The 9,908-nt window shown below is 51.6% G+C and overlaps 6 protein-coding genes across 7 annotated transcripts; 4 read left to right on the top strand and 2 right to left on the bottom strand.

Moving 5' to 3' along the window:
* The first annotated feature begins 2,247 nt into the window (after nucleotides 1-2,247).
* Nucleotides 2,248-3,107, top strand: H310_14508 (hypothetical protein). Its single transcript, XM_008882386.1, has one exon. The coding sequence runs from the start codon at nucleotides 2,340-2,342 to the stop codon at nucleotides 3,036-3,038; it is 699 nt and encodes a 232-aa protein (XP_008880608.1). The 5' UTR covers nucleotides 2,248-2,339; the 3' UTR covers nucleotides 3,039-3,107.
* Nucleotides 3,108-3,354: 247 nt separating this feature from the next.
* Nucleotides 3,355-3,733, bottom strand: H310_14509 (hypothetical protein). Its single transcript, XM_008882387.1, has 2 exons — nucleotides 3,551-3,733; nucleotides 3,355-3,489 (listed from the first exon to the last, which is right to left on the bottom strand). The coding sequence occupies exons 1-2, from the start codon at nucleotides 3,694-3,696 to the stop codon at nucleotides 3,408-3,410; spliced, it is 228 nt and encodes a 75-aa protein (XP_008880609.1). The 5' UTR covers nucleotides 3,697-3,733; the 3' UTR covers nucleotides 3,355-3,407.
* A 127-nt stretch (nucleotides 3,734-3,860) lies between these two features.
* Nucleotides 3,861-4,146, top strand: H310_14510 (hypothetical protein; the record flags this gene model as incomplete). Its single annotated transcript, XM_008882388.1, has 2 exons — nucleotides 3,861-3,907; nucleotides 3,948-4,146. 2 exons carry the CDS (start codon nucleotides 3,861-3,863, stop codon nucleotides 4,078-4,080), a joined length of 180 nt encoding a protein of 59 aa, XP_008880610.1. The 3' UTR covers nucleotides 4,081-4,146.
* A 235-nt stretch (nucleotides 4,147-4,381) lies between these two features.
* On the top strand, nucleotides 4,382-4,741 carry H310_14511 (hypothetical protein). The gene is made up of 2 exons (XM_008882389.1): nucleotides 4,382-4,464; nucleotides 4,519-4,741. The coding sequence occupies exons 1-2, from the start codon at nucleotides 4,406-4,408 to the stop codon at nucleotides 4,643-4,645; spliced, it is 186 nt and encodes a 61-aa protein (XP_008880611.1). The 5' UTR covers nucleotides 4,382-4,405; the 3' UTR covers nucleotides 4,646-4,741.
* H310_14512 (hypothetical protein) lies at nucleotides 4,393-5,989 on the bottom strand. Its single transcript, XM_008882390.1, has 4 exons — nucleotides 5,619-5,989; nucleotides 5,245-5,568; nucleotides 5,016-5,197; nucleotides 4,393-4,969 (listed from the first exon to the last, which is right to left on the bottom strand). The coding sequence occupies exons 1-4, from the start codon at nucleotides 5,961-5,963 to the stop codon at nucleotides 4,792-4,794; spliced, it is 1,029 nt and encodes a 342-aa protein (XP_008880612.1). The 5' UTR covers nucleotides 5,964-5,989; the 3' UTR covers nucleotides 4,393-4,791.
* A 154-nt stretch (nucleotides 5,990-6,143) lies between these two features.
* H310_14513 lies at nucleotides 6,144-9,683 on the top strand. 2 transcript variants are annotated; one of them, XM_008882391.1, is made up of 7 exons: nucleotides 6,144-7,016; nucleotides 7,062-7,624; nucleotides 7,667-8,189; nucleotides 8,233-8,452; nucleotides 8,500-8,842; nucleotides 8,894-9,013; nucleotides 9,057-9,683. In XM_008882391.1, the coding sequence occupies exons 1-7, from the start codon at nucleotides 6,194-6,196 to the stop codon at nucleotides 9,552-9,554; spliced, it is 3,090 nt and encodes a 1,029-aa protein (XP_008880613.1). In that variant the 5' UTR covers nucleotides 6,144-6,193; the 3' UTR covers nucleotides 9,555-9,683. The 2 variants fall into 2 exon arrangements, with proteins under 2 accessions (XP_008880613.1, XP_008880614.1); XM_008882392.1 differs by having other exon boundaries at nucleotides 8,500-9,013.
* Nucleotides 9,684-9,908: the final 225 nt, after the last annotated feature.

Raw genomic sequence — 9,908 nt, forward strand, 5'->3', positions numbered from 1 at the left:
GTAGAAGTTCTTGTCACCCATTGGCTAAAAATAGTACAATCTCGACTCGCAGATTAAATACTGTACTGCGACAATACTGATTTCCCCCCGCTAATCGAACGGACCTTACTTTATGATTTTATGAATTTATAATATTTGCTTTTGAAGGTATATCAAATATTTGAACGCATTCAATTGTTGCAAATCCATTTCAAGATGAAGCAGCGGATGACCCAAGTCGAGAAGCACGAGCAGTACGCAAAGCATTTAAGCGACAGTAATGCATCGTATTCTGCACTTGCGCTATGGGCTAAAGAAACATTTGGCCTCGCATCTACTCCCTCAAAATCGATCATCGGACTCATTCTCAAGACATACAAAACGGAAAGTCAACGGGCCGACAAAGGACAACGCACAAAGGAACAACGCGTTTCATTACCGGAGGTGGAATAAAAGCTTGTTGAATGAGTCAGTCGCTGCGAGGAATTGGGCGTGTGCATAACCGGAGAGCTCATCCGCAACCAAGCAAAGGCTTTTTGCGTTGAACTTGGCATCCCTGTGGCAGGGACACTCGCCTTTTCAAAGGGCTGGCTTTTCAAATTCAAACGTAAGCACGGTTTCAAGAGCAGGGTCCAACACGGAGAGGCAAGATCGACCCCCAAAGAGGCTGTTCGTGTCGGTCGAAACCAGGTCCTAGACATGACAGTAGGTTATTCACCTCAAAATGTCCTCAACATGGACGAAACGTCCTTTTCTATTGCTTGTCGCCACATCGGTCGATACTCGCAGCCGCGTACCTGGAACGAATAAATCCAAAAAGCGAATAACGATTGCCGTAACGACGAATGGCGCCGGCACTGACCGCATCGATCCTTTGTTCATCGGCACCGCTGCCAACCCACGTTGCTTCCGTGGCCAGTCTGCCGAAGAACTTGGTATCTACAAGTCAAGTAAAAAAGGATGGATGAATGCGAACATCTTCAATTCCTACCTCGAGTCAATCGACGCAATGATGGCCGATCAGAACCGTAAGGTCCTCATGCTCGTAGGCAATGCTCCACCACATCAAGTCTTCGAAACAACAACTTTGTCGAACGTGACGGTCAAGATGTTGCCGAAAAACACGACTGCGTACCTGCAGCCACAGGACGCCGGAATTATCGCTTCATTCAAGGCCAATGTCAAGAAACGCCGGCTACAAAACGCGTTAGATCAAATCAACTCAGTTATGGCTGGTCGACAAGACCGTCTATATGAAGTACCGCTCGATTTTGCGATGGGATGGGCCAAAGATTCGTGGCGGTCAGTTTTGCAGTCGACGGTGACCAACTGCTGGGCCAGAACCGGGATTTTGGACGATGGACTTGCTGCATTCAGTGGTAGAATTTCAAGTTTGCGTGTAGAGGTTGATTGTTTCAGCATTTTGTACCTATTTAACACTGTAAATTAATACTCCGTTGAATTCGTCGTAGGACAACTGTTCGGCTGGCGGGGGGGCGATCAGTATTAAAATACTACAATAGTAACGAAAATATGGTGAAGTACCACTCGGGACATTTTTCCGTCGTTCTCTGTAGCAGCTTCCACGCACGCCCTATTTTTCATGCTGTAGACACCACCTACAGACAGTAAGACGCCGGCATGAATACCGGCATCCGAATTGGCCAAGCTGAAGACAATAGTCCTCTGGAACACAGTGTGTCTCGACGCTGTGAAGCTTTTGTCGCCTGCGGGCGTGTACGCGTGTTAGATGAATGGCTTGGTGGAAGGGACACCGCCGTACAGTACTGATGTTTGAACGCCCAGCGCCTGATGTAATCAGCTTCGAGTCGTGTGGAATTTCAACTGAAATTATTTGAAAACGACATGATCGAAGGGAATGAAACATATACAAAAGTCAATAATATATTTTACTATTTGTGATTTGTTTGCACTCCTGTGCGAACTTGCATTCGCACGACAGCTCATGTCTGCTTCACCTTTACACACACTTCCCACCCAAGGTTTTCAGAACAACGCACCATGTGATTCGTGTACGAGTCACACTGCCCACGTGCAATAATAGGACCAAACGTGTTCAGTTTGTGCGCGCAGAATGCATGTTTTCACTTGATCCAGGACCCCTGCTTTGGTGCGATATTTTGACGTGGACATTAGTTTCAATCGATATGGAACACGAATATTTATGGAGCATTGTTTCATGGGAACAAGCGCCGTTTTTACAAGTGCCACGTTGGTCGTGTCTGTGGGGCGAATTTCTTTTCAGCTGTTTTTCGGCAAAAGTCCTGCCATTGTTTTCGTACGCTAGGGTTTGGAAGGGGTGGTGCGGTGGACGGACCACTTTCGTTCTTCCTTTGCACATGACGCTGTTTCGATCCAAGGCAGCGCTCCTTCTGCTTCTAACAGCTTGCATCCATGCGCAAGACGCGCCACCTGCCCTCGTGTGTAGTCCTCTCGAACTCGGCATCGCATACACAGGCTTCAATATGGGCAACACATCCCGCACCACCGCCGCCGAATGCTGCGACGACTGCCTCAATACCTCAGGATGCACCATTTTTGTCTTTCACAAGAACGTTTGCCGACTCAAGACGAACGCAGGTCCAGTGGTCAAGGTGAAAGGTGCAGTGTCGTCGTTTATCGTTCCTGAAACTCCCGAGCCGACCCCTGACGAGCCAACTAACGAGCCGACACCTACTCCAGACACATGTGGATGTGTCGGTGGTTCTCTTTGCTCGGAGGATGGCCGTTGTGACGCTTGCAACATGTGGTCTTCCTCAGCCGACGGCCGAGTTTGCGAAGATCGATTTGTGACGACTTGTCGTTGGTATGGTCAGCGATGGTGCGGCGCCAGCGATGAGCCGGAACCGCTTGTCGAACCAATTGGACGGTGCGAGTGTCATGCAGGGCACAAATGCGACCTCAACCTAAATTCGTGTGCCCATTGCAACTATCCTCGCCTGAGCGCCGGGCCGGGGCAAGACGGTGTATGTGAAGACTGGGAGCGCGGTGCATGTCTCCACACATTTGGAGGCCAGTGGTGCGGCGGTCTGAACTAGGTCAACGATGAATGAATTTGTAGTGTCGTCTAATCAAACATGATTGAATCAAACGGTATGTTGTTTCCCTGTCATACTGCAGTAGAACCGTGGCAACAAGCTCATCGAATGCCGGGCATTGGCATTCGTAGCAGTAGATCTGTACGAAGGACGTTTTTGTTCAGAGCAGGGGCTAAAAAGTGTTCCAGGACCCCCGACAACGAAACTCGATGTGAAATCAACGATGGCGCACCTGGTCCATGTCCTTTTCCATGGTCCATTGCGTCAAGTCCATGCCAAATCACAAAATGAGTCGTGAAAATGAGTCGTGACGTCTGTCGAGGAGCCCGACAAGATGTTTGAAGATGAACCAAACAACCTTCATTGCGATTAATGGGCAAAGGCGTTGACGATAGCGGTGCCCGTGGTGTAGAGAGACTTCACGGGAGCAGGGGTGGCAAATGCCAACGATCTACATGAATGCATGATGAGTACGTGGAGCGACAGAGACGTCGACGACGGGTGAGGCTTACACGTTCATCTTGCGAGGAGGCAAACTGATCTTGGTAGCCTTGACTTGGACGTTGAATCGAGGCAAGGCCGACAAGATCGTGGCGGCCTTCTTGGTCGTCAACGACGACGAGCGGAACTTGTTGGAGATGACGAGGTGGCGGACCATGATGCGGCTCGTGCTTCTGACTGCTGACTGCCGACACCACACACAACCCACTTCACCGATTGGATGGTCGTATCCGGATATCCACTTCCCACCATCACGTTGCATATCCGGATCTCACAGTTGGCGAGGGAAACGTGTCGCTTCAACGTTGCCCATTGTCCAAAATGACGGTGGCTGACAAGATGAAGACGGCGTGGTCGAAGGAAAACAAGTAGTTGCGGCTGACGTGGCAGGATCTAATGGATGACTAGGATGGTGGCGTGGGCTATTGCAGGTGGTCTCGCCATTGCTGCGTATTTGTATTCAAAGCCAAAGCCCAAACATGACGACTTCCACACGGCCGACTGGAACAAGGGCTTTGACAAGAATAGCCCCAAGAAGTGAGCTAAACGCGCGCATAGCTTGGAAGATGGCGCTGCTAACGTCGTAATTTACATATTTACACTATGAACCATCCAGAAAGGCAGCGCGTGGTGCACGTGTTTGGATGGATCGTCAAGTCCTCCACAGTTGCTGGCGGTGGCACGAGTACAGTTTTGTGGTTTAGCAGTCCAAGCAATGGGGGGGAAGGGGCATCGGGCTGGCGGTGGCTCGACCTCATGCAAACACCAGCTTCGTGGAGTGAGAGTGCAAGCAATTTGGGGGTTTCGGGGTGACGATCATAAGTGTTATCCGGATTGCACATTTCTTCGTGGCGACCAAAGCAACGATGGCGATTGTGGACAAGGTGAAGCAATTGTGGGGATCACAGCAGTCGTCAGCATTCAAGTACGTCGATTGCTCGTTAGAGGTTTCCATGCAGGGTCACCCATGATGGACTAGGTTGGCTGCATGGGCCCTAGCTGGAGGTATCGCCCTTGTTGCGTACGAGTACTCCAAGCCAAAGCAGGACGAATTCGACGATGCAGAGTCGTGGAACAAGAAGATTCTCGACAAAAACAAGAAGTGAGGCACAACAACGTAGGAGTGTGAGGTGGTTTGGGTGGAGACGAGATGCATGCTCGTGACTGACGTAAATACAACCCTGCACAATGTGTTCGACCGGCCGTCCACCTTACTGCTCCTGCATACAACCTCACGCTACGAAAGCTTGGGTCACCAGCTCGGAAATCGAGGCTTCCTTGTGTTCATGTAGGGACATCCGTTGATATTGACTTCGAGCACTTGCGAGTTCTCGTCAATCGCGATCGATCCTTCCTTTGTGTAGCACAGCGTGTGGATTGCAACACTGCGCACGACTGTGCGGCCGCTCGGGAGTTCCTGGACGTCATGCCTGTTCGCATCCTGAAGTCAACACCCCCTTGATCGAACCTTCGTACCAGAACATGCGGTTCCGCTGCCGAAAACCTCGATGCGGACAAGCTTCGTCGTCCAGAATCTGTTGCAGCACGAACACGCACCGGCTGGGCGTGCTAAACTCTCCGCAGAGGAGGTTGACAAACTCCTGCCGGGGCGTCACGATCGCAAACTGCTTTGTGTTGCCTTCGATCTCGACCACCGTCTGCAAGAACCACGGGTCAGAGGAGTCCTCGTATGACCAAATGTAACCTGCGAGATGGCATGTTGCTCAGCGTACGATGCTTGGATGGAGAGCAGCGTCGAGTCGACAAAAGCAATTGCATCCTCCAGTGACTCGGCCATCTTGGCCTGGCGACGATACACTGTGTAGTCTCCACCGTCTATGTTGATCGATTCGGTGTCCCAATCGATCGTTTCGGGAGAATCAAGTGCTGGAAATCCATACTGCTGGAAGATGCGATCGGTGTTGTGGTACATCTGCAACGTGATCCACTCCTTTCCAAGGCGTCGAGACGTAGGATGCGCCAACAAAGTTACATCACGCCATGTTGGCACGCGACTGTCCAGTCCGCTCTATGAACACAGCATGATCATCCTCCCGTGGCAGAGAAAATTATGTGTACTTTCAACACGGAGTTGGCTACCACCCACTTCTTCATTGCCCACACCTGTGTCGCAATCGTTTCGACCTGCGTCTTTAGCATTTTCAACCCGGAAGACGCAACTTTGACACCTTCGTTCAGCTCTTGAGCAATGTCCTTCCAAGGTAGCGCAGTTTTGCTCTCGTCGGAGCCAGACTTCTGCAACAGCACAAGCGTCGCGAGATCATTCTCCAATTCCTGGATCTTCTTGATCAAATACTCCTTCTCCTGCTTCTCTTCATTTCGGTACATCTGCCGCATCGTCTTGAAGTACACGCGGCGGCGCGCCTTCTTGTCGGTCGCCGCATCCATCGGCTGGGGCGGCATGTGGAAGGCGTTTTCGTATGCGACAAACTTCCGAAACCGGGCGGCAACATGCTTCAGCAGCAAAATATCATTAAATATCCCCGAAATTCTGAAAAATACCAGAATTCATATATATCGGTACAGAGAAACGTGCATTCGTCAAATGGTGAGGAATTCAGGTTCACATCACACTAATTTTGTGCACATTTGAAAGCGTATTTGACGGCATTTCCATCCAATTCAATTCCGTCATGCAAGCCGTGGAGTCAGCGTGCTTGGCGTTTGCTGCAGGTCGGACGACTGCGGAACGCCAAGCCGCTGAGTGCATTCTGCACCAGTTCAAGCAAAGTCCACAAGCCTATGCTGACTCGATCCACCTCCTCACCCACAGCACTGTTCCTATGGCGCAGTTTCATGCCGTGACTACGCTCTGCGAGCTGTCGCTGCTCGAACGCGTGGCGACCTCTCAACGCAGAGAAACCATTGGTTTCCTTCTACATCATGCAACATCCTCATATGCGCACATGCCGTCCTTTGTTTCGTCAGCTCTTTTGTCCACGATTGCTGTTCTTATGAAGCGGAATTGGCTCCAGGAAACCCCAGGTGACCGTGCAGCCATGGTCTCCCACATTACTCAGCTCGCATCGTCGCCCGGCGCATCCAGCAGCGTACTTGGAATCAAGCTCTTGCTCGCATTCGTCACGGAAATGAGAGGCTCGTCGGAGAAGAAGACCCGTGCCATGCTCCAACCCATGGCATTCCACACGTCATGCCGCACGACTCTGGAGAAAGACGGTCTTGTTCAAATCCTAGCTCTAGCTGTGCATCTCATTACGAACCAGCCGTCCAGCCAAGCCCTGGAGCATGTGTATCTCTTGATGGTTGAGCTCCTACAGTGGTTTGAAACTACCGACTCAACTTCAATTCTCCTCGCAGTGGATGCGCGATGGAGGCCGTACCTGGTGCAGGCCAGTTTTATCCAGGCGGTGTTCGAGACATATACGACCCACCGCAGCCACAACCTGGGAAGCCACACTATCCGCCAGGTGCTCATCTTGCTAGCCACCGTCACAGGTTTGTTGCATCTGGCAACCCAAGTCAACGTGACCATAACGATAGGCCCAATCTTTGAGACGCCAAGCGACCAGATCGCGTACATTACGTGGATATTCCATGGCGCTCTCTTCATCTTCCACCACCCCCTTCCATCCAATGTCGAACTGGAGGTGGTCGACATGTGCCAGCTCACGTACCGCCTCGTGTCGAACTGGGGCAGTTTGAACGATCCGGCGATGGCAGAGCCGTTGGTATCCGAGGTGGCGAAGCTCAGTTGTCTGCTGCTTCAGTCGGCTCTCCAGGACACAACCGACGATGTCGACGACGCGGCGCTGTGGCAGATGGAAGGCCTTGATGTCCTCATGGATGCTTGGAGCATCCTGACAGCAAATGCATCAAAAGTGTCGGCCGTATCGGCGGGCCTGCAGGCGGCAAGTGCCCAAGTCGTTCAACTGTACCTCCAAGTCCGATTGCGCCTTGTGTGCCGCAGTGACGAGAACGACGTCGACGAAGACGACGAAATTGAAGAAAACGTTGCCAAGACTCTCGAAGAACAACTCGGGCTCGTGGCGGCGCTGGCGCGGCTGAATGCTCCCCACAACTTGTCTTTGTGTCTCCATCTCTTGGTAAATGAACCTTAGACCGTGCGCTACCTCACGGTTCCGTAGCAAGAGACGTCCCATCAACGCATGAGCCATCCGACCAAGTCCCTTGACGATGTAAGCTATCGGCATGTGCTGGACAAGCTGCACTTTCTCGTCCTGTTCACGGGCATCGTCCTGGCGGACGACTACCGCGGTGAAAAGCCGAGCATTCCAGCAGCCATGGAAGGCGCGGTGCTGCCCCTCGTGGAGCAGGTCATACACGTAGTGCTGAGGCTTCTCGGAGACGAAGTCAAAGCCGTCGAGGCGGCGCCTCATCTCCAAAGTCCGTACTTTTCGGAGCAACTCGTGAGCACCACCACGAGGCTACACGTGACGTACTTTGAGCGGTTTCCGTCCAAGGCCGACATGGTTGAGCTCTTTTGCAAATGTGCGTCGACTTATTTGGCTCGATGGTATACCCAGCCGCACATCATCCAGAACGTCGTGGATCTCGTCTTGGCTTTTCCGAAGACTGCAGCGATATCTCTGTGCATGCAGTCGCCATCGTTCCAATGGCTCCTACACTCGGTGTTGTCTCTCCAAGGGGGTAAGTGCTCCCAGCTGTGCCAATCGGATTCATACTGGCGTAGCGTTGAGCCACGTGCCAAGTCAGAGCCGGGGACTTGTGTGCGAAGCCGTTGTTCGCATTGTCGTCGTGGAGTCGCCCGAGAAGCTGACGCCATTCGTGACCGAGTGGCACCAGGCCTTGGTCTCCCTCATTCAATCTGGCGCATCCAACGATGTGCGCGTCCACCAGCAAGTCGAAATCGTTCTTGAGCTGTATGCGGGTCTTGCACGGTCTTCTGAGAGGTACTGTTCCATCCAAACGCCGTCTCGTCATATTCAAGGACTCGTAGCCGATCTTTTCTTGTCCTGGAACCCCTCGCCCTGCCCTGGTTTCCTCTGCTACTGAATGTGCTCGAGACTTTCCACTCGGTTGCGTCCATCGTGCCGCTCGTCCTCAAATGCGCATGCGATTTCGTCGAAGCCAACCTGGCCTACCTCACCCTGACCAAAGCGATCGTGTTGTACAACCACTGCGACCGCCTCATCGGGACATTTTGCGCGTCGCACTCGTCCCAAACCCAGCGTGCGACCACGGAAGAAGAGCAGTTCGAAGACATTTTGATGTTGCTGACCCTACTGTCGCACCTCGTCGCCAAAGACGTGATTGACTTTGCCGACGACTCGGCCAACTCGGTAATTTGCTGTGCCCCATTTCTCTCTCTACCCTGCAATAACCACGACTAGGCTGGTGTCGTTGCTGACGTTGTGTTTTCTGGGCTGAACCAAGTGATTCCCCTCATGACGCACGACCTGCTCCAGTACCCTAAGCTAAGCGTGCAGTATTTCACGCTCGTGTCGTACCTGGTGCGTCCTCCGTCTTGACAGTGAAATACTTGACTTGCAACAGGTCGACGTCTACCCCGACAAAGTCGTACGACTAAACCCGACGCTACTGAACAAGCTCCTGCAATCACTCGTCGTCGGGATGCAGCACAACAACACCGACATCGTTCGCTACAGCTTTCAATCCGTCGGTGAGCTGGCGGCGTGTCAATTGCGCCACGAGCCGTCGGCGCCTGGACTTCTCGGCCAATTCATTCCAATTGTGCTCCAAATGCTCGTGTTCGAGTCGACTTCGGCCGTCGTGGTGGACGGCGCCGCCATTGCGCTCTACTACTTGTTGCTCGTTGAGCGCACCAATGTATTTGCCATCGCCCAAGCATTTTGCACGGGGATGGACACGGCCTTACACGACACAATGATGCAGGCGCTGAGCCAGTTGACGCAAAGCCTGCCCCCAAGCCACTCGACGTCAGTTGTAGATGCCAGAAAGCATCGAGCACAGTTCAAGACTCACCTGTATGCTTTCGTGGCGCATGTGCGAGGTTATGCTCAAATAAAGTAGTGCCTCTCAAAAAAACAATCAGAGGGGGACTCCTGCGCTGTTCAAACGCTGCGCTTTTCACACAAGCTACACTTCAAAGCTAACTACAAGTAACTGTAAAGCTAACTTAAAATACTTACAAGTTTCGCAACCATAGAGTTAAATGTCTTTACTGCAAAACATTAAAGACTTCAAATTCACTGTTATATATTTACAATGTTATAGCTATTTAACAGTATAACAGTGATCCCCCCCCTCGAAATTATCCATAACAGTTCATCAGTATAACGATAAAAAATGAATTGTTAACAGTATATCAGTACAACAGTAAAAATGAATTGTTCAAATTGATAACTGTTTAGCACTTTAACAGTA

The sequence above is a fragment of the Aphanomyces invadans genome, assembly GCF_000520115.1.
Source record: "Aphanomyces invadans strain NJM9701 unplaced genomic scaffold supercont1.72, whole genome shotgun sequence".
NCBI lineage: Eukaryota > Oomycota > Saprolegniomycetes > Saprolegniales > Verrucalvaceae > Aphanomyces > Aphanomyces invadans.